This window comes from Centruroides vittatus, unplaced genomic scaffold (assembly GCF_030686945.1).
Source record: "Centruroides vittatus isolate TY-2023 unplaced genomic scaffold, ASM3068694v2 contig_970, whole genome shotgun sequence".
Taxonomy (NCBI): Eukaryota; Metazoa; Arthropoda; class Arachnida; order Scorpiones; family Buthidae; genus Centruroides; species Centruroides vittatus.
In genome coordinates this window covers 1,475,427-1,499,696 of record NW_027122643.1, presented here as the reverse complement: position 1 = coordinate 1,499,696, position 24,270 = coordinate 1,475,427, and the positions used below count along the sequence as shown (strand labels likewise).

Below are 24,270 nucleotides of genomic sequence, written 5' to 3'. Positions count from 1 at the left end.
TTAAGAAAGATGCGAGTTATTCATCAATTTCTTTTTTTCTCAACATATTTTATTTAAAAAATAATCATTATTTGTTTAAAAAAATTTTGCTTTACGAAGCGTATGCAAGAACTGTGCCAAATAATAAATTTATTCGTGTTTTATTTACGTAGACAGACACATTCTTAGAGCAATTTTTAGTAAACAAATAATGTCAACAATTTATTTGAAAACGGCTGACCAACAGATGAACGCATTTTAAAATGTAATACGTGATGTCTTCGAGATAACGATTACCTTTGGATATTTATTAATTTCTCTGCTTGCGTGACTTTGCAAAATTTGAAAGTGATTGATGCAAAATAGCTCAAATTAACTTATTATAAGCAAACAGCGTCGTGATAACAATGCCTAGTGAACATGTTTGTTCGTTCATTTAAACAAATGAATAATTTCGTAAGTAATTTCGGTATATTAAATAGAATATAACAACAACATATTAATAAGCTCAATAAGATGTTCCAGATAGAAATGAACAAGTAGAGTTTATGTTAATTTTGTATTAATTCTCTTCATTCTCTCTCTTATTGTATTATTAATTTGAGCCATTATCCAGTTTATTTATTTATTTAACGTAAGGAATTTAATTTTAAATTAATAACAAAATACTTAGAAAACTACTGGATAATACATGCTCTTTGATATATTATGTAAGAACTTTTGTAACCTTTGAACTGAGTATGGAAATTATTCAGAGTTTTGGTATTATTTATTTTTGTTAGTGGTCCATCAGCGTTATAATCCCAACGTATACGATCAATTTATAATTCGTGGAAACACTGCTGTTCTTCGTTGTCATTTGCCATCTTTTGTACGAGAATATGTCAGCGTAGATTCATGGCTTCGTGATGATGGTGTCACATATACTTACTCTGAAGAGAAAGGTAAGTAAATGTTTTACACATCCTGTCTTATCCGATTATTTTTCAAAATTACTTTGAAATTTTTATAAATTCAAACGGATGACAGTATAAAATGTAGCAAATAAATTTGTATTTATAACGCTTCTATTTTAAAATCTTTTATGATATAAATAAATGATAGTTATTATTTTTAATTAAGTAAAAATGAATCTTTTAAAAAATTAAATTTAGTTATTAAAAATGAATTCTTTATAATAAGTAAAATATAATAAACGTAATAAGTTAATGTAAATAAAAAATGGTTTTTTTAAATTTTTTTAATTTATATCTTTATGAGTATTTATTATAAATTTATTTGTGAGGAAGAAAAAATTTCACGGAAGAAATTGTTGAAGATATTAATCTTCCTGAATTTAACAGATTGGCATTGATAAATTAAATTTGAATGATCATGGATGTCGTTTAATGAATGTAATACGAAAAACTCCAAAGTGGGGAAAATTAATATAATTTTCAGTTTTTCACTTTCATTATAACGAATTTCTTAATAAAGAAGTTAAATAGCTTAGTGTAACAATAATTTTTTTAAAAGAAAAAAAATTGACGATCAATCAGTATTCGAATATATAATTTTAATTATATTTCAAAGTAATAGAAAAAGATATTGTAGAAACCAAAAATTAAATTAAAAAAAAGCTGTTGAAAGTTCTAAAAATAAGAAATTAAAATCTTTCTCTAAAGATGAAGAATATATAAAATTTTATATATTTTAAAAGTAGAATTTTAAATAAAGTTTCAGTTTTCTAAAGTCGAATCTTTATTATTGAAACATTAAACCAAAATATCTATAATAACAAACTTAAACTTTACATATAATTTTACGTGTTTAATATATTTTTATCTAAGTAAAGCTACATTCAAAAGAGGATGTATATATAATAATGTATTCTATACATTTAATTTAAAAGTATAACAAAAGCAGTAAAAGCAAATTAACAAGTTATAACATCTTCTATTCAAATCTCTTCACTTAAAAGAATCTTTTATTTAAAAAAACAACAAATTGAAATCCTTGTTTGAAATATAAGTAAAGTAAATATTTTAAGAGATGGGATATTAAATAAATATTTTGGTAAGTTTTCACACATCATTTTCAGTATCTTCACGCTCGCAAAGTCGTAATTGTTAGTACTATATTTTTTTTATATTGACCGATCTTAGAAAATAAAATAGATTTGTAGTAAGAAGTGAATTTCGAATTATCGAAGGTGCCGTATCTATTTGTTTTTTTAACATCATTTGTTCAGCATTATTTCAATATATTTCAATATATTATTCGCTCCAGTTGATGAATATCGCTTTATAAAAACACTGTCCACAATAAAAATTTATCGATATTATTACTTATATAAGTAAAATGTCAATAAACTTTATTGTGAAGTGTGTTTCTGATGTAATATAATTTATTTTTTATTGTATTATCAGCTCTTAAAAATTTAAAATACTTGCATCTGATTTTTTGTTTTTATAAATTTAGGTAGAAATATTTTGGATTTATTCCTTTAAATAAAGATTGTATTAATTTTAAAAATTAATATATATTTATATTGGACTATTTTATATAACATTGCTACACTTGACGGTTCAATTAGTGTCATCGATCGTCGATACTCCATATAGCCTATACTAATAAAAAGACAAAAAAATCCAAAGTTATCTTAACTTGAACAAAAACCTTCAAAGTTTTCTAACATGAAACAATGTCGGATGAGATTTTATTAGTTTAGCGACAGTTTTTCTCCAGAAGACGGAGTTTTATCGCTAACTGGATGCCACCGATTTTCTCCTATATCCGTTAGTGGCTGACAGTATCGTTCTTGCTGAAAGGATATTGTGTGTTTTGACATTACTCTCAGCTTAACATAAAAACATTGTAGATAAGAACACTTAGGAGAACCAACTTTAAGCGAATTTAATACATGTTGCAAGGAAATACTGCAATATTAATTTTTACGCGTATTTTAAAGCTTTTAGCGCCTTTGTCATAAAATGTTTAATGATGGCTATTTACTACCAGAGGTACAAAGTTTATAGCGAGGAAACATTTGCTAGAACAATACTTTTTGGTTGTGTATATAATATATATAAAAAGAACGATTTATTTTTTATATAAAAATCAAGTTAGATAAGGTAAGTGTGATATGTAACATCAATAATAAAATTTATCAGATTTTCTTTTTTTCGCATATATATTGGAAATGCTTAAGAAATGATGATTAAAATAAAAATAAATTTTACTAAGTTCTAAAACTTAATGTCATTTTCATGGATATGGATGATAAATATGCGATATATAAATATGAAATTGCTTTAAGCAAACAGTAAATTGTCTTTAAAGTAAGGCAATTACATATCCATCTGATTATTATTGATAAAAATTGCTGGCAATAGAATATATAATAAAATTTTAATTATCTTTCATATTTTATAGGGTATTCCAATTAATAGTTTGACTCGATCGATGTCGTGTTTTAAATATATATATTAATATTTCTCGTAATTTTCGACAGTTACTTGCTATCAATTTTAAAATATTTTACAATTTAATATTACAATTATTCGCAAATCACTTATAACAAACAATTGCTTATGTAAAATGAATTAATCTAAGCTTATTAAAATTAAATTTTGCATATTATTTAATTTAAGCATCAAGTTGTGATTAATAGATTATCTTATTTCCTATATAAAAACTTATGTTATTTATTTATTTATTTTCTAGTTAAAATAGATTTTAAGTAAACAATAAATAAATAAATAATTAAATTAAAATTGAATATTTTCTAATGTATACTTAAATTCATATACAAGTTTACTTTAATTCTTTTATTATTAATAAGAATGATTTTATAAATACTTTTTATTTTTATTTTATAAAATCTTATAATAAATTTTTAAATTGTTATTTGAAAACACACTGCTATTTTGGTATAGGTTCAATCTCTTTCCAGCTTACAGTCTTATATTAGTTTCTAACATAGATATATTTTCTATATTGTATATCTATGTGTATACATATACGTATTAACTTGCCATACAACTCAAATTAAATATTAAAAATGATTTATATCTATGTAAACCTATCATTACTTGAACAATGTTCTATCATTGATTATTATTATATGTATATCATGTTGTAGATCTGTTCATTAATATTATCTGTATATAAACACATAGAATTAACCGTATATCGTAAATTATAATGCCTGTTAATATACGTTCTAAGTAATAATCTATCTGAGGATAAGAAATTACATTAATTTTTATATGTGTTTAACAGTAAATACTGTTTTGGTTTGCTTTTTTAACTATACTTTTCTATAAAATATATAATGTAGTATATATTTATTATAAATTTAATCATAAAATAATTTTTATTTCGAAAAAAAACGTGGTCTAAGTATAAAAATATGATAGGAAACGAAGCAAGTAACTTCAATTAATCATTTTAAATTATTTTATAATTTATTATAGTATTTAAGTTTTATTTTTGAATAATTACATTAGGAGGTAAATTTGCAGAATAATTAATTCTCTATTCTTTAATGATTTAATGAAAAATTTTCTAAATTAATGAAAAATAATAAGCATTAAAATTTATTAATACGTAAGCTTACGTTTATATTATAAAATGACTTTTATGTATTATTAAAGGTATTAAAATATTGAATTAAAAGTTTACTTTTTATAACAATATTTAAATACGTCTTAAAATTTAATTTATACATTAAATTTTATATTTAGAAAGTTTGTTAAATAGTTTATTTGGATTTTATTTCACGTTTCTTATGGATTTTATGGATTTTTTTTTTTGCAAGAAAATTCGTCGAATTTTTGAATTGTTATTTTTTATAAATCTATACTTTAAAGAAGAACAATTTTTATTTTATCAATTGGAAAATTTCTAAAAAGTTTTCAATATATTTGCAAAAATATGTCATTTAAAACTACTGATTTTTAATTGATAATAATCAGATAAATGCCGAAACTCCTTTCATGATAAATGAAATTCTTGTAATTTTGTAATGTTTAAAACATTTTCCAACAAACAGACGAAGATAATCACATTTAGGTATTCAAACATTCCGCATCAAAAGAGGTCAAGTCGTGACAAAGAATAATGAAAATAAATGATTTATTATTATTACTAATTAATTAAACTCAATCGGTTAAATATAGAGAAATATAATCATATAATTCTCTTAAAGTATTAAACATTATTATTTTTAAAATTTAATCCTTAAAGTTAAGAAAAATTCGATTATATTTCTGATAGATTTTTGCAGAAAGATATGCTAGTGATCTATAAACTAATGTTTATATATGGTGTTGAGTAAACGTGAGTTTACGTTTAGGTATGTCGCAAGAATAAAATATAGATTTTCCTCCCATAGGAGTAAGAAGGAAGGGGCTATGCATGTTCCTTTATTTCTTAATAAAAGTAACATTTTAAGACGAAAACATTATTAAATATGAAAATTATCTGTATAAGTTTAAAAAATATTATTCAGCATTATTACTTATATATATATATATATATATATATATACAACATATTTTTTTTTTAAAAATTGTATGTTTTTATCGCATATTTGTTGCTTTTCTTTTTTTTTCTATCAACAGAAATAGTGATATTTTGGAGATTAACCTTTTTATTCTTTATAGATGTAATAATAGTAACGTAATAGCTTCGTCATCATTTTGTAACAATAAAGAAATGATGATTTGTAAGGGTACGTAATAGAGATATAACGTAATAATGATATAAATTTACTCGAATAGAACACAGGATAATGGTAGGGGATTTTCGTCCAATATGGCAACAAAATAGCTATAATAAAGAAAAGTAAAATTTGATCTAAAATTTTTTTATTAAAAAAAATATGTGAAAAACACTAGCGATTCTTAAAATTTTCAATTCTAGTTGCACTTCGTAGAACATGATCTTTGAAGTTTCTGTCTTTGTAATAGTTTAAAATTATATCTCAAGGCTTGAACAGGATTGGAATTTTTATAAGTTTTTTGTCTTGCTGTATGTCTTTCCACTTCTCTTTGAATAAAGTAAAAATTGGGTTGTGAAATAACGGAAATCAACAAATACTTCACTGTACTTTTTTCCTCTTCTTCACATATTCTATAGTGTTGATATTTCTGACAAGTGTTTACAACTTTTTGATGATTTACATTCATTTCTAGTTTTTCTAAACTAAGTTTTTTTTAAAAAAAAGAAAATATATTAAATTAGAAAAATTTATATTGTATTCGATTTAGTTTTGTTACCGCATAAAAATTCCTCAACTTCAGCTTTTAAATAAAACTTAGATTTAAAAAAATTGTATTGAAAAAGGAAAAAACAAGAGGAGATACCCCTTAGTTATATATGTAATACTACTTTGTAAACATTTATTTGTACGATTTTATCTGTGTAAGATGCGATACATTTTTTAAAAATTAATGCGATAGAATTAAATAAAAAGAGAAAAAAAAATTAAAATTGGATAAAAATAATTAAGGATGATAAAACAAGAATTTTTATAAATTTTATTTCCAAAACAAACAGAAACAATCTGGATTTGATAATTTTAAGATCATTAATAACAGATAATTAGTTACTTAAATATAAGTATTTTTTTCATAAAGAGAACCAAGCGTAATAGTATCTCGAATATCATGACAATAAAAACAGAAATTTGCTGAAAAGATAAATAGCAATTTAGTTACAATTAATAACATGCTTATTTAATTGGAACTGTGTAATTATAGAAACGACATTGGAATTTAAATTCTATACCAAAAAAATCGAATTAAATCAAGATAAATTACATAACTCGCTTGAATCAAGTAGATATAAGTTAAGCTTGCTCTTTTTTTTTAGTATAAGAAAGTACTGAAGAGCTGAGTTCTTTATTCAAGAAAGCAAGATAATTCTATAATAGTTGGATTGTTAGATATATGAAATGAAGACTATTTATCATCATTTTCAATAAAATATATTTCTAGGATTTAAAAATGAAATTTTAGAAAATTGCATTTATAGATAGAATTTTTATTGAAAATAATTTCCGCTATAAGAAACATTATAGTCATACACAGCGTATGTTAAAAATATTTTGTATTCCTATTTAGAACTAGTAAAATTTGACTAGTTATGTTTAGTAAAATTTGACTAGTTATGTTAACAAGTAAGATTGACATTAAATTTCATTGCCAATAATGACATTCTCAATCTAACCTGTCATCGAACATTTTCAACATATTCTATGAGATTTCAAGAAGTCTTGCTATTTGATTTTATTTTATGAAAATAAGGATTCTAATTTATTAAAAAATAAAAGTTTGGCGTTGATAATTAACTAATTGAAAACGAAAATTTAGCTATTTTTACTCATAAATTTATTTTCTATTGATTTAGTATACTAATCTTTTAATTCTTCTAATATTTGATTAATTAATTATTTACAAAATTTTAAATTTATGAACAACTTGGGATATTTGCTTAATTATATATAAAATTATAATAAAGTTAGATTGTTCATAATTTAATTTATAATTATTTTAACTTTTTACATTCATATTAATGAAGATATTTTGATATTAGTAGATTATATCAAAGTTAAAAAAATACGATATTCTTTTACAGAAAATAAATACATGGTACTGTTATCCGGAGAATTATTACTACATGAAACAGTCGAATCCTATGGAACGTCAAGTTTCCATTGCAAGACACGTCATCATTTGACAGGAGAATATTCGGTTAGCACTACTTCCGGGAAAATTGTCGTGACAGGTATTTGAATTTCACTTTTCACTAGAAAAGTCATTCATACAGCATACTTCATTCAGCTCTTATTCTAACTCAGCTTTTTTTGTCGCGAAAACAAAAAATTACTTTAAGATCTTTCATGGTCTTAGAAAGAAACTCCAGTTTAATTTACTTATATATTTTATATACTCTAGCAATAAATATATCTCAGCAGAAATTTTAAATATAATATTTTTTCAATATATTTGCATTTTTAGAACCACATACTTCCACATTACCCAGAGTGACGTTTAACTTATCTCAGCTTCGAGTAACTCAAGGAGAAACAGCGCAGCTTCCATGTGTAGCACAAAGCTATCCTGCACCGACCTATAAGTGAGAAATATAGAAAATTAACTTCTAAAAATGTTAACTAAAGATAATATTAAATTATTTAAAGTTAATAAACAATTATTATATTTCTATAATATAAATATATAATATTGGTAAGAATATATTGTCTATATCTATTATTTGTGGCTAAGAATGCAAAGAAATAATAATACATTTAATATTTTGTTTTCTAGTTTAGAAATTCAAAATTATGTATTAATATTTAAAATAATGAACAATTTTTATTTGAAATTATAACGAATTTTAAATGATTTAAAATGTAATTAAATATGATTATACATTAATTATTAAAAATAATGTAAATAAATAGAATAAAAGTGTACTCTAAGATCGTAAAAAATTTGTATATTAAATATTTAATATAAGCTTTCATTATTTCATGAATTTTCGTATTCATACAAGTAAACAATTTAAATATTAATATGAATTCAAATAAAAATTCAGCTTCTCTTTTCTGTGTAAAGATGGATGAAAGAAGTCAGATCCACCTTAAGTCAAATAGTAGAAGGGAAACGTATTTGGATATCTCATGGAGTCCTGACAATTAAAAAAACAAAAATGGAAGACAGCGGAAAATTCGTTTGTATTGTCAAAAATAGCGCCGGTGAAAACAGAGCTGAAACTAATCTCATTGTCTCTGGTAAGGATCCATGTATAGCATCAACTTTAATTTTAATTCTGCAAAACTTCCCTGCACATTCTCTTGTGGTTTATATTGTTTAACTTTATCCTATTTGTTTTCTAAAGGTTATTTTTAGTCTGCGTTAATCACTTTTTTTCTTAATTGTAAATCATATATATTTTTAGCCAATTAAAAACTTTTAAATTGATAGAAGAAAAATTGCATTTAAATTTAAAGACTTCATACAATTACAATAATAACATGTAATATGTAATAATAATAATAATAAATTTATTAGTCATATTAGGCCGTACCCTGTTATTACAGGGTGTTATTACATTGTATTCACATTAATCATAACAACAATAATATCATTTGGTATCATCAGTTCATCTTATTACATTCATTAGTTGAATCAGATCAAGTACTTATAACTTTAAAGAGGTTAATTACAAAAAGTTTTTGCATGATTGTATAGTTTGTATATCATTACAAAATTTGCATCATGAAATAAATGATACATTTGATTTTCTTCTTTAAAGAAATTTAGTTGGTTTAAATTCGCTTTGTTTCTTAGTTCGTGTCCCTTTTTACACTCACAAAACATGTAATATTTGGTAAATAAATCTTGGTATCTTGAGCAGGTTATTTTAGAAAATTCGTAAATTCTATTATTAACTATAATCATTTTGGTATTTAATCTAAGTTGTATAAAAAATTTCTTGATTGTAAACGGCATATTAGATAACATATAATTATTATTAAAAGGATAGTCTAACATAATATTATACCATTTAAGTTCATTTCTCCTATGCATTTCTTCAATAAAGTAATTTCTAATGTATTTTGGATTAGTTACTTCCTTATTAAATCGCTAATTTTTGAATTTTTTACAATGAGTTATAGAAACTTTATGTTCATTGACAACATACAATTACAATAAAATTTTTACTGTTTTTATTTTTCATAAACCATTCAATTAAATTATACACATAGGATACATTTATTTAAATAAAGAACTTTTAAAAATAAAAATATCAAACTTTGTTTTAAAAAAATTAATTTCTCTTCTAAATTACCAATTTGATTTATTTTGAATCATAATATAAGCTGCTAATGTTTTATTATAACCATAAATAGTAAAGGAGTGGCCGAATAATTCGAGAAATTATCGTTAGCGAGGAGATAATGATATTTTTAATATTATAAAGAGATATATTTATAGTTTTTCTGTCTTAAATAATTGCCTAACTTTTTAATAAATGATATAATTTAGACATTTATATCTTTATGAAAGATAATCTTTGGATAATTTTAAGTTAAAGAAACTATAAAGAGTTTAAATTCAAGAGAAATTGTTTTATTTGCTCCACGAAGATTGTTTTAAATTGCTTCTTATAAAATGAAAGTCAAAGAGAAATTCGAATTATAGGGAATCGAATTACTCCTGGATCTAATTTTTTTCTTCCTTTGCTATACTTGAAATTTTTAACCTGTTACTCATGTTCTTTGATTATATTCTAGCCTATATTTCTGTTGTCTGAATGCTTTTCTATCTGAAAAAAACAAATTTAAAAGTTAAATTATTATCTGAGAATTTGTTCGCTGTACTAAACACTTAAATTTATTTTTTAATGACAAATTTTAACAGACAAAAGTTAATTACCAACATACATAACTGCGATAGAAGAATCAAAGTTTCATATATATAAATAAAACTCAATGATCAAAGGAAACTGATAATAAAAATTACGAACATAATATTAATTGCTTAAGGTAATAATCTATAAAATTTAATAAAAATTACTTAAGATGATGATATAATTTTAATTAGTGCCCGTTTTGTGTATTATAACCTGAATATCTTTATTATAAAAGAATATAATCATAATTATAATTACTAAATGGATAATATTGAGTAAAAGAAAAGAAAATATTCATCATTTGTTGTTCTTTTATTTATGTCTTATCCACAATAGTTGTTTTGATATTAATGATGACAAACAATGAAACTTACCACCTGCTATCAATTTTCGACGAGAGACTTTTACTTGATTAGATCTATCTATAGGTTGCCAAATAACATCTATCCATTGAGACATAGGAATTCTGTATCCACAACTAACAAGTATTCATCTCTATGCTTTCTAGATGCCATAAACTTTTTGGAAACCACACCCTAAGATTATGAATGATCCTTTTCTTTACTTTCATCATTCATATCAAATAAGGGAACAATTTACTGAATACCTCTACAATTTTATAAAGAAAGGTTAAGTCACAAGGATCATCTAACCCACAGGTGTATACTAATGGCAGGCCTACCCTAAGTCTACAAGTCGGATATTATTTATTATATTACATTGGTCATTATGTTAGAGTTGTGATAGAATAATAAATTTTATTATTCAATTTTTTAATTTTAATTAAAGTTTGTGTATTCTACGAAAAATTTTTAACAGATTAATAATTTTTTATGAGAAACAATAAGTAAATGATTTTATTTTTTATAATAATACTTTTCGATTTTTTATAAGTTAATTTTCGTTTTGTAGATTAGAAAATTTTTTAATTTTTGATTTTCTTGGTAGCAAAAAATCAGAATTACTAGAAGAGAAAAATTATTAACAGAAATCACGCAAAGATTACATGAAATAAATATCTTTTCATTAACTTAAACAATGGATAGAACTGACAAAATCCCCATTTGGAATGTAAAGAATTCAATAAATAATATATAATTTAAAAAAGAAATGGAAAAAATTTGTACTTAGATATGTGTGAGGAAACTTGTTGAACTGTAAGAATTCCAGTCATCAATATTTTCTTCCATTACTTTTTCCTTATTTTTATTTAAAAAATTCAGAATTTGTTAGCAGCATCAGTATTTTACCTCTACAGAATAAAAAAAATGCTGGTTGTTAAATTGTTGTTGTTTATCATCTGAGAAATTAGAATAATCGTGATTTTAATTATAATTTCTAATATAAAATGTAATTAAAATAATTGGGATTAAAAAATTAGCTTGACAAAATAAGCGATCACAGAAATTGAATGCTTACTGCTGATCAGTTTATACTGTTTAAAGTATTTTCGTATAAGCAAGGATGGATTAAAGTTACGATCTAAAATGAGGATTTGGCTAATTAAATTCTCGCGTCATTTGTTCTTTAGATTGATTTTACTGAAAAATATTCTAAAATAAATTTCAAATGACAATTTTATTCCCTTCGACGACGTCGTTATTGACATTAAAACTAATTAATGTACGATAAAAGGATGTCAAGTAAGTGCATTTTGAAGTCGACAGTGACAATAATTAAAGGAATAACTTTAAAAACTCTATAAATAACGAATGAAATTTCAAAGAAAGCGAATTTGTGTCATGTATATCTAAAAAAATATCTGAAAAGACATTCGCGGTCTCTCGTAAGCTGTTTTGTATTTATGATAAGCTAAATTCATCTTAATATTAAGATATTTACTTTGGATATGGATAAAAATAAATTGAGAAATATATTTTATATAAGATAAAAAAGTAAGCTTAATTAATTTATAAATAGGAAAATAGATTTTTAAATCTCGAAATAAAATAAATCTGTCTTTTAATAAGCTATAATCATATAAATTAATCTTCTTAAAAGCTTATTTACTTATTTTTTAGTTAAAATTGTTATTCATAAAATCTATAAAAAAAACGTCTTTCGGGATAAGCATTGTTATTATACATTAATAAATTTGAATTAGGGATGTCAGGAAAATTTAAATTATAACAATAACGCTTAATCAGTATACAAATATTAGATATGTATTGATTTGTTGTTCATTTATTTTTGTCATTATCAATATTAAATTATATATAATTAAATTCTCATTTTTATCTCAATTATATTCATTTAGTTTTTCAAATTTCAGCTCCTCTAACGGCATACATTTATCCTTCGATGCTCGTTATCGATATCGGCAGACAAGCCACATTTAACTGCACAGTAACAGGTTATCCCATCCATTCGGTAGTTTGGAAAAAGGACGAGAAACTTCTATCCCCTAGTTCTAGGATAAAATTTCCAACTAAAAACATATTACATATAGAAGCAGTGAGTAGAGATGACAAAGGAATGTATCAATGTTTTGTTTATAGTGATCAAGATTCCGCTCAAGCAACGGCAGAACTTAGTATTGGAGGCACGTAATGTTTAAAAACTTCCTAAAGCTTAAGAGAAAAAATGAAATAAGTATAAACAGTAATGGAAAAACTAAGTTTTGTGCTAAATATATATATATAAAAGAAAAACTTGAAAGTTTATTTAAGTTATTTTTTCCCTCCTAAATGCATTTTAAATATTATTTATTAAATTTTTTAGATGTAGCACCGTATTTATTCTCGACCTTCAGTGAAAAAGTATCAAAACCAACAGAACACATTACCTTAAAATGTTCTGCTTCGGGTAACCCTTTGCCAACGGTAAGATGGATTGTGGATGGAGTACCAGTCAGTCCATCTTCCAGAATATCAGTGGGAGATTATGTTATACCTCAGGGTCAAGTGGTCAGCTATATCAACATCAGCGACGTTAGAGTGGAGGATGGAGGTGAATACCAATGTGAAGCATCAAATGACGTAGGAAGTATAGGACATAAGGCAAGACTTAACGTACACGGACCACCATTTGTCAGGCCATTGAGAAACCATTCTGTTGTATCTGGGGAAGACCTAATCCTCAGATGTCCTTACGGAGGTTATCCTATAGAAAGCATTACGTGGGAAAGAGGTTATGATTATTTTATATTTATTTATCATTAGTTATATTATTTCTTTTTTAAATTATTGATGAAAAAGAATTAATTTTGTTAAAAATAAAATAATTAAAACAATTTTATAATTAATTTAATCTCTAACTCATGCTTGATGAGAATGTAAAATAAATAATTTTTAATTAAATTATTATTTTTCTAAGTATTATTACACTAAATAATTTTAGCTTTAATACTTAAAATTTTACTAAATAAGGAATGAATTATCTATTATCGATAGTTATTTAATGTTATTTACAGGTTATAGTTATTAAATACTGTACTTAGTAATTCTGTAAAAAAAAGTGTTATCTTCCTGGAAAATATTAAAATACAACTCCTTAAAACTTTAAGTAGTTATATTAGTAGTTTATATTTTAATAAAATATAATAATTATCCCTTAAGAATATACGTATATTTTACAAAGAAAACCAGTACATAAATCCTCGCAAGAATGAGAATGTTGCGGAGAAGTTCTGACACGAAAAGCTACGTCGACCTTAATGTTGTTATCAGATGACAGTAATCATTATGCAGATTCAGCACAAGTGAAGTGATCAATGCTCTTTCGTTCATACTAACTCGTGCTCTATCCATTATCGCCAAAGCTTTACCTGGACTCAAGTATTCCATTATATAGATTGATGTTTTCATGAATCTAATAATCTGTATCTGTGACTTGCCTCTTGAGAGCTTCAACTGACAGAGAAGACATATTATGCGGATAATCTCCCTAATAACACAATATATTACAAATAAAGCATGATTCTTTTACACATAAACTAAACATTTATTATCGACTATTAGTCTTATCTGTGATCAAAAATAGGCTGGTTGTACAAGCAGAAAATGGTAAAACAGTGTTTAAACTTTCAATCAAATCAGACCGAAATGCTAAAGGCAATATAAATTGAAGGATTGTATTATTATTGGCTAACCGCATATGCAGCCGCTATTTCAATTAAGCAACTAATCATAGTAACCAATATTCCATTAAGGCACATGGCTGCAGGAATTCCACATAATTAGATCTGGTTGCGTGCGTTCTGGACGAATTCTGGTTACAATTAAATTGATGGCAATGAAGTATAATATTTAGACATCTTTCAATAATTATATTTTCTTATGAGAGTTGTCTTGAGGAATTAATTTAAGAATTTAGTGAATTTACTAATTTATTTTGTTAAATGATGTTTGCAGGAATATCCACGAAATTGAATTAAGAATTTTAAATAATTAGTGTTATAATTTGTGATTTGTAATTTCTTATTTATTCTTTATAGGTGGAATAGTTTTGCCTTTAAATCGGAGGCAAAATATTGATAGTAAAGGAACTTTCATTCTTCGAAACGTACAAAGAGCTCCTGATGAAGGAGAATATACTTGTGTGGTTAGAAATGCTGTTGGACAATCAGCAAGTGGGACGACTTATATATCAGTTGTTGGTAAGTTATTTATATTTTTAAATAAAATATTACTATAAAAATATTACTATAAAAATCAATGTTGGAATGTTTCTTGTAAATTATATAAATTAGAATAAAAATAATCTAAATGCTTTTCTCTTCAAAACTTTTATATCAATCAATTTACCTGTATTATGACTTGTTGCTAGGACGTTTATCGTAAAAATACTGAAAGTAAATCGAAAAAAAACCAATTACTTTTTTAAAGATATATAGTCGTTTTATTTATTACAAACTTTTACATAAAATGATTTTAAAAAGACATTACGAACAATCATACATTTTAAGGTGCATTTAATTTAAGATGTTCTTGAAATCAAATTCATGCTTACGGATTACAAAGTGTGAAATTTTGAAAAGAAAAGTTCTCTAGCGAGTATTATGAAATTCTTTAGTAGCTGGTAACATTACAGGTCTTATCCAAACAGAGTAAAACATCAAATTTTGATTCTTCTGATTAGAATTTCCTATCACAATTTATATACCTCGAGAATGCATCTAACTCTTACAAAGACCTATTCAATACAAACCTAAAGTGAAGGTATAGTTGAAAGCAAGTGTAAAACGAATACGTAGCCGGCAGCAACACATCAAACATCTACAAACATTTACTCGGAATTGATGTAGTCTTCTCTTTTCTGATTAAATCTCTCCTGTACTATTGTTGGCTCTAGACGACGTGGGAATATACGCAGATACTGAAATGATTGATTGTTTCGTATTCCTAGCCAAAGATATTTTTTCTTCACTTAATCTGTATTCTGGAAGCAAGAAGAATTAATCATATTACAAGAAAGACAACATTGATGTATAGATCACTCGGTGATATATTAATCTTCACATTTCTATTTTTTTTTTTTTTTACATTATTACATACGATTAGTAGCCCAACATATTAACAAAGTATATTAATCTACCCTCATTGTGAATAATAAATCGAGTTTAATTATTCATTTTGTAAATAGACGTAAATAAATAAATGAAAAAAATTGTTGTTATTAATTATAGTCTACGTTAATGAGATAGTAAGTCGATACAAATTTATCTGTATGATTTATATATGTTGTAAACATTAGAATTTTAGAAAAATTGATTGATTTATATTATATCATTTGCAGTATCTCCTGTGATAGATGCTCATTATTTTCCCGAGAATGTGTCAGCAGATGAAGGATCAAGAGCTAAACTAATATGTAGCACTACGACAGGGGATCCTCCAATAAAATATCAGTGGCTGCACGATGGAACTGTAGTTACATCAAAAGATGATGTTTCAGTAGAAACACTCGAAGATTCTTCTATCATTATATTTCGTCGAGTTACCTCCAAACATAGAGGTTATTATACTTGTTTGGCTTCAAATTCTGCAGCATCTTCAAATAGGACAACTCAATTTATTGTAAATGGTAAGCTGCTTTACTGTAATTCAATTTTTAAAATCAGTTTCAGTATTGGAATTTTGATAAACTAGACATGTTTGTAATTAGTTTTATTACTCTTACAAACAAATTTACTTTGCTAAATTTGCTAAATAGGCTATACTTTTTTATATTAAATTTTATTTTCTTCAAGTCAGTAAAATCGACAAGAATGTATTGAAATGTCTAATATCTTAAATATATTAAAAAATTAAAATTTTTGTATATTTATAAGCTGAATACTATGCTTAATTCTTAAATTTAGGATGGAAAAATATTTTTAAAATTTTATTCTTATTATTAAGTCATTTATATAATAATAATAATAATAATAATATGTTGAAATTTTAATTCATTAAAAATAAACATTTGAAAATATATTTTTATATAACAAATGATATAAAATTGCTCTCGAAAATTTTAAAATATATATTAAATAATTTATATTTATTTCCGTAATAAATGTTGATTTAATTGTACTTACGTACAGTACATAATATACTGATTATTATTTAATAATAATTATAAAACTTTAAATTCATAAAATTTATTTATAAATATGTATTGAAAACCATATTTGTTATTAAGTTTAGAAATACTTTGACTGTTTAAATACATTTAAGTTGTTTGTAAAAGTCATTTATCAAATTATTTTTTCATATTCTGATTGAAATCCCAAGTTCTTGGATCTCATGTGATATTATTACAACAAAAAAGCAATTCTTTTCACATCAAAGCTCATTTTTTATAAAGATCTTTACATTAGAAATGAAAAAACAAAATTTCAATTTTATGAATGAAAAAATAATTTTTTCATTCGCACATAGAAAATTGACGATTAACTGTAAACGTAGGTAAATGAGGAAATAAGACTACTTTATTTGGATATCAGTTAAATTACAGAGTATATTCTGGTTATTATAGAGAGAATTATCTGAAATCATTGTCAATGATACTAGACAATTTACAGAACCATGCAATTGAAAGCAAAGACAGCAGATTTGATAGAATAAAACTTCTCTTCTTTTCATATAGCTTGAATTTTGTATGCATAAGTATTAAACTTTATAAAAATTCATACAACTAAACTTATTCTTTAAATTTGGTAGCATAAGTGGTATAAATATTGGTTATAGTTATCCAACAATGCCACAATTAGGCTAATGTAAAGGTAAACAAGCATAGGTTTGAATAATTCGACATATAAAGCTGGTCAGATTTAAAGGTTGACTGAACAAATATTATTCAGTTGTAGATTAATGCATTGCTTAAAATTTATCTATCTATTTCAGATATATTTCAATGATCTTTTGTCATTAAATGATATAAACTACGCGCAAATTATAACGGGTTAATCAACATTTATTTCTGATGAGGAAAAGTGTATATAAATGTGGCTTAAACAACAATTAAATAAATAAAATATAATTTAAAAATTAATACTGATTACGTTTATCAGTTAAATTTTGAAAATATTTTCCGTAATTTTAATAGAAAATACAGTAATTTCAGATAAAGAATATAACATATTTTAGTACAATAATGTGTTAACATTAAAAACGTCGTTATAAATAATAGTATCTTTGCAGAAGTAATTATAAAAAAAAATTAGTTAAATTCTCCGCATTGTTCAATATTTGAATCATTATTATATTTTTTCAATGAAGACAAAGGCAGAGTTATACATGTAGTAATTATCATAATTTTTTTTTTCACATTTACAAAAGTTTAAGTTTTAATGCAAGTTTCAGTTTGAAGAAATATTTTAAACACCTTTTGTTATAATATTTGTAAATAGCGAATTATTTCTTTGTATTGTCTCATATTTTCAAAATATTACGTAATAGTATTATCATTACATAAAATAGTAGTCATAAATCATATTGCATTAAAACTGAAGCATGATGACTATAATTATTTAATATCAAAACAATATATTAGGGACCGATAATGAGGATCATTTTATCACACAATAGAATACTAAAATTTAGCCCTTATGTAAAAAGTATGACTTGAAAAATTTATATAAAGTTTCCTTTGATATATGATAAATAAATCCACTTTTATTTACTTTATTGATTTTATTCATTAATTTTGATAGCTTTCGAAGAGAGATAGGACTCTCATTTATGATTTGTAAAAGCTTCATTTTATAGTTCTCCTACATTGAATATGAGATATATATATTAATACCATAATATATAGAAACAGTCGTACACATCACTATTTTATATTTATTTTTTATACATTATGCTCAGGGCCACCAGTACATTGGGGCACTTGGAACATGTATCTGCTTTTCGTCTGCGTTGCTCTTTTCTAATAGCCAAAGGTGCCCGAAATTCCATTATTAACAAAAACAGAAAATTCGTGATTTCTAGACTATTCTGCAAATGAAAAAGAAACTAATGAACGATATTTGTTCGTATAAATCAATCCTTGCCCAGCAGAATTAAATAAATAAAAAACTTAATCAAACACCTTAATATTCGCTGAGAGATTTTTAATGTAACGAACAAACGTTTTCGATCTAATCGTTAGATCATCGTCAGGTTCTTAAATGGAACACAAATTTCAAAATTCAAAACATTAATAACCAATAACATTAATAAAATAACTGATACATTATAAAAGATACAAGTGTAAAATAAAAACTTATTGTTTTGAATTTTGAAATTTGTGTTCCATTTAAGAACCTGACGATGATCTAATGATTAGATCGAAAACGTTTGTTCGTTACATTAAAAATCTCTCAGCGAATATTAAGGTGTTTGATTAAGTTTTTTAGATATTTGTTCATTGTTTCATGTAACTTCGTCGTATGTTGAACAAAACTTGGCCTTGAAAACAAAGACCATTCCTTGTTTTCAAGGGCAGTTAGCCCCATTGCAATCAGTGTCACCTTGTGGGAGCGCTGATCGACGTTTAATTATACTGTAGTTTGAAGCTTTTTGCATAATGCATGATGCCCTTTTTTATAGCTTGTTCCCCCGTTATGTATAGTCTACGGGCACTGATTATGCTTATTTTTCTGCAATAATCAATATATAAATTTCTAAAAAAGTATTATCTTTTTAAATAATTCAAGTTAATCATCAAAGTGTTCACCACATTTTAAAAATATTACTATAAATCTGCATGATGTTTTAAGTATTACATATTTAATAATTACTCTTACTTTCACTTCAAACGTTACATTTAAACATAAATACATTAACATTAATTGTTTATTTCTTAAAAGAGAAGCGGATCTTTTATTTAAAAAAAAAACAAATTAAATAAAATTTAAAATATTAAATTTATCAAAATATTTGTTAACGTCAAAAAAGGTCAAACGTTTATTAATTAAAATAAAATGCTGCAGTAATTTTATATAATGTTATCTAGTACTTTAACGTGATTATCTTAAATTAAATTTAAAACTTATTTATGTATATTTTATTAAATGTATATACATTTTCTAAAAATTAAACATTAAATAAATTGTAGAGTTTAAATCATCTTGAGTCATACTAAATGTAGTAATAATAAAAAAAAGGATTCAATATTTTAACGTTAAAAATTGATAAATAAAATCAATTTCCTTCAATTTTAACAATTCTTTTTAGAATTTTAATAAATAAAAAGGAAATAATGCTGTTTTTTTTACTTTTATTTCTATTATTTATAATTATTTTCTACCATTAAAAATTGTATTTTTTCAATAACTTAAAATATTTATTGATGTTTGTTATATTTTACTTTTAAAAAAAATATCTTTTTTTTATTTATAAATTATTAATAAATTCAGTTTAAACTTTATTTTTATTTTTTCTTTTAATGCTTTTATATTGAATTTTTTAAATAGATAAATAAATAATATGTTCTTTAAATTTTATAAAATTGTAGTTTTACTTAAAGACTCACATATAATTTTGTAATATTTTAGAATAATTTTATAATGTAAATTTGTATATTTATGATTCTAGCAAAAGTAATTTTAGTGAATGACTTAATTTAACTTATTGATAAAAATTTTATAAAAAATTATTGATAAATATTTATAAAAATTCTTTAACATAGTTCAGTAATAAATTAATCAAAAATCTAAAAAGTTTCTTCCAAAAATATGCAGTATAACTGTCTATCTTTAAACCAAATTACATAATTTAATTATTTAATAATTATAACAGACGAATAATCCATTTTTAGGTCTCTGATTAATGGATGTTCTTCACTAAAAAAATATTTTAAGTACATTCTTCAACAAAAGAAGAACAAAAGTCCACATAATTTTAAAAAAATTTAAAATCATGTATGTATATATATAAATATAATGCTACAAAATGATTTCCTGTAGTCAAATGAAAAGTTGAAAATGTTAGTATTTGACGGCAGAAATCACTGAAGCAAATTTCCTTCGCTATCCAACATTTCGAATTGATTTACATTCTGAGTACGCTTCCAAGAAGTTTTGTCTGTCAGAACACTGGTCTTAAGTTCTACCTTGCTGATCAAATCGTTTCAATAAAATTTAAACTTTCGCAAGATTTATTTCTACATTTATTGTTCATATTTCTTTTATTTTATTGCATGAATACATATTTTTAAGTAGCAAATCTTTCTTACAGAAGATATATAAAAGTAAATTATATGCATTACTTATTACTGTACGTAATTAAATATGTACATTTATTTTATAAATTTTAAGAGGATTATTAATTATTTTTCTGGTTTAGAGTGATAGTAATTACAAGTTTATTAATTAAAATAGAAAAGTTATTGTTAAAGTTCAAATGAGATGTATAAAAAGAAAAACGATTATTATATTTAGATTATGACAAAGTGTTATCTCTTAGTAAATATTCCATTGTATTATATACAATGTAAGGTTAATTTAAGACTTAAGTTTATTAAATATGATGGATAACTTTTGTCTTCTTTTACCTCATAAAGTGAGAGATCGTTTTCAGTATGTAAACAGAAGCAAGGATCCTTCTATTGTGAATACAATATAAGCTTTTATCAAAGCAAATATAAAAGGAATATTTCTTTATATCATAATTTAATCTGAGAAAGTACAATGTGAAATTCGTTTTGAGATTCGAAAACATAATCCAATGCTTTATTACACTAAATTGATATACTTTACAATGTTATATATTATTAAATTTACGTTTTAAATTTAATGCCAGATGTGTAATGCAAGTTTTATTAAATTTGAATATGCTTATACTATAGAAAAAATAAAATAATGCGCTTACTAAATATGTACAGTGAAAAAATCTACTTTTTTCCAATTGTATTTTGATAAAAATAATAAATAAATAAAATAAAAAAATACTTTTAAAATATTTTTTATCTTCGGGAAAAAAAGAAGATATAACTGCTTGAAAATTATATTTTAAAAATATTTACATAAAAGAATGATCTTTTTATTTACTTTCAGAATTTTAAATGCATCGGATGAAAATATTATAGTTACATATTTAATTTATGTTATAGTTCCACCCAAGTGGATAATTGAACCAAAAAATACTTCGGATGTTCTAGGAAATACGGTTCTTATAGATTGCTCTGCAACAGGATTTCCAATTCCTGCTATTACGTGGAGAAAGGCAAGAGGTATATTTATTATCTTATAATATTTATTGTCTTATAATTATGAATTATATATGAGATTTCATATTAAAAACATATATATTCGTTTAGGCAATATCCCGAGTGACTTTACATATTTGTATACAAGTTCTCGAATTAGACAATATGGCAATGGAAGTCTTCAGATTAGAGAACTGGAAGAGGATGATGCTGGATATTATCTGTGTGAAGCTAACAACGGTATTGGGGGTGGTCTAACCGTTGTTATCAAACTCCAAGTACGCAGTAAGTAAAGTAATAAATTTGAAAGCATTCCAGACATACTTTTTACAATAAAAAAGCGGTATCCTTTAGCGATATAAAATTTATTTTATAGTTCTATTGAATAATTTTATAGGAATTTGAGCAATGTATTGGTAAATGAATATTTTAACATTTAATTCTTCTTAAGTCTCAATTTAAATGAACATATTTTTCAAAAAATCGAAAAAAAAATTATTTTAGAAAATAACTCAGTTCGACGTACAAAAAACTGAAAATTGAGGAAGAAGAAAAATAAAACACGAGATAAAAATTATTCAAAAAATTTCAGAATAGATAAAAGTTATACAGAGAAAGGTTATTTTATATATAATTTAAGAAAATTTCATTTAAAAAATAAGCGATAATCTTACAAAATTTTTAAAATTTTTATTCGATTATTCTGAACATTAGACATTATAACAACGTATAAAACAGAACAATAAAATTGAAAATATAAAAAAAAACTGAATAATAACAACAAACAAAATGACATTTGTGTTCACCGTTCCATTGTCCTGTTTACAGGATATATTCTAACATTTACGCATTAAAGAAAATGTGAAACTCGATCGTCTGTTTTGATGTGATGAAAAAATCTTTACCGACAATTTTCGGAAAGAAAAATTTGAATCTCCTTAATATCTTCTCTTTTTTCCCCCTTATTCTTGCATTATCAAATATATTAAAATAAGAGAAAAGAGAAATTGGATTTAACTCTTAAAACTTCAGTTTAAACTAATTTAGAATTGTAAATAGAAGGCGAATTTGTTTCGAATTTCGTACATTAAAGTTGAAATACTGTTTTTTTTTTCTATAAGAAATAAATGTTTTTAGATTATAGTGTACATTAAATAAATCATTTTGAGTAAAAGAGGAATTTTTAAACAACTTCTATATCTATAAAAATAAATATTAACCTCTTCAATTTATTTATCTAAATAAAAATAGAAAGGTCCTTTTTTTCTTTTATATTTGTTTAAACAATGAGATAATTTTTATTTTTATTATCGAAAAATTTAATAACACTATTAACAGCTTTATTGAGAAAATTTCCAATTTTTAACGGTACAAGGTAAAAGTCGTAATATTTACAATAATATAAATATATATTGTATCGAAATTACTACGTAAAATATTGTTCAATTGCCGAATAATAAGTAAATTAATTTTTATTTTGATTGTTATTTTCTTATTGTAATAAAAGAAAATCGATAAAAGATAAAAAAAAATATATAATATAAATGCAATTTCCTAAAACTAAAATTGGGCCATAAATCAATATTTTTCTAAAACAAAATATAAAATTTTATTATAGTTTAACTTATATAATTATTCTATGTATATAAATATTCATGAATATTTATTTGCTAATTTGTGATTTTATTTAAATTATTTATGCAATATTTAACTACTAAAAATATAAAATCTTAAATTGCAGTATTATTTCTTATAATTTAACTTAAATTTTGGCATTTTGTAATTTTTTAAACATCCAATCAAACAAAAATCTTTGTTAAAAAGTCAAATAAATATTTAAAAATAACAAATTAGAAACTTATATATAATAAATTTAATTACAATTTTGTTGTCATTAACTGTTTTAAAATGAGTACAACATTTATTTCTGTATGTGCAGCACAATTATTATTATTATTATTTTAAATTGAAATTGTATAACTTCAAATTAAAACATGATTTTCAGCTTTTAAAATTTAGAATTGTCTAATTATTTATTCGTCTAAAGATCTTTTATATCTGTGGAAATTGTCTGATTATCGGCACTCTCTATCAACGTTGCAATTACTGGTTCCTTTAATAGCTCGTCTGTGAAAGCCTCATAGCACAGTGCATGTGTTTGTATCTCGCACTCATTAATCTGTTAACTTTATTTCAAGTGTTGTCTTTTATGTGTCTTTATGTTTAATTTATTTATTTCTTTACTAAGTCCTTGCCTAATACACTTAT

The 24,270-nt window shown here is 23.9% G+C and overlaps 1 protein-coding gene across 2 annotated transcripts in view; it reads left to right on the top strand.

Annotated features, from left to right (window-relative positions):
* The window catches only part of LOC136985426 (cell adhesion molecule Dscam1-like), a 125,367-nt gene that overhangs the window by 67,368 nt on the left and 33,729 nt on the right, over positions 1-24,270 (top strand). For both annotated transcript variants that reach the window (XM_067282704.1, XM_067282705.1), the window contains exons 3-12: positions 762-923; positions 7,603-7,752; positions 7,986-8,103; positions 8,586-8,761; positions 12,659-12,928; positions 13,108-13,515; positions 14,822-14,983; positions 16,123-16,410; positions 21,907-22,026; positions 22,114-22,287. In XM_067282704.1, coding sequence (XP_067138805.1) covers positions 762-923; positions 7,603-7,752; positions 7,986-8,103; positions 8,586-8,761; positions 12,659-12,928; positions 13,108-13,515; positions 14,822-14,983; positions 16,123-16,410; positions 21,907-22,026; positions 22,114-22,287 — 2,028 coding nt within the window. The remainder of the gene's footprint in view (positions 1-761; positions 924-7,602; positions 7,753-7,985; positions 8,104-8,585; positions 8,762-12,658; positions 12,929-13,107; positions 13,516-14,821; positions 14,984-16,122; positions 16,411-21,906; positions 22,027-22,113; positions 22,288-24,270) is intronic.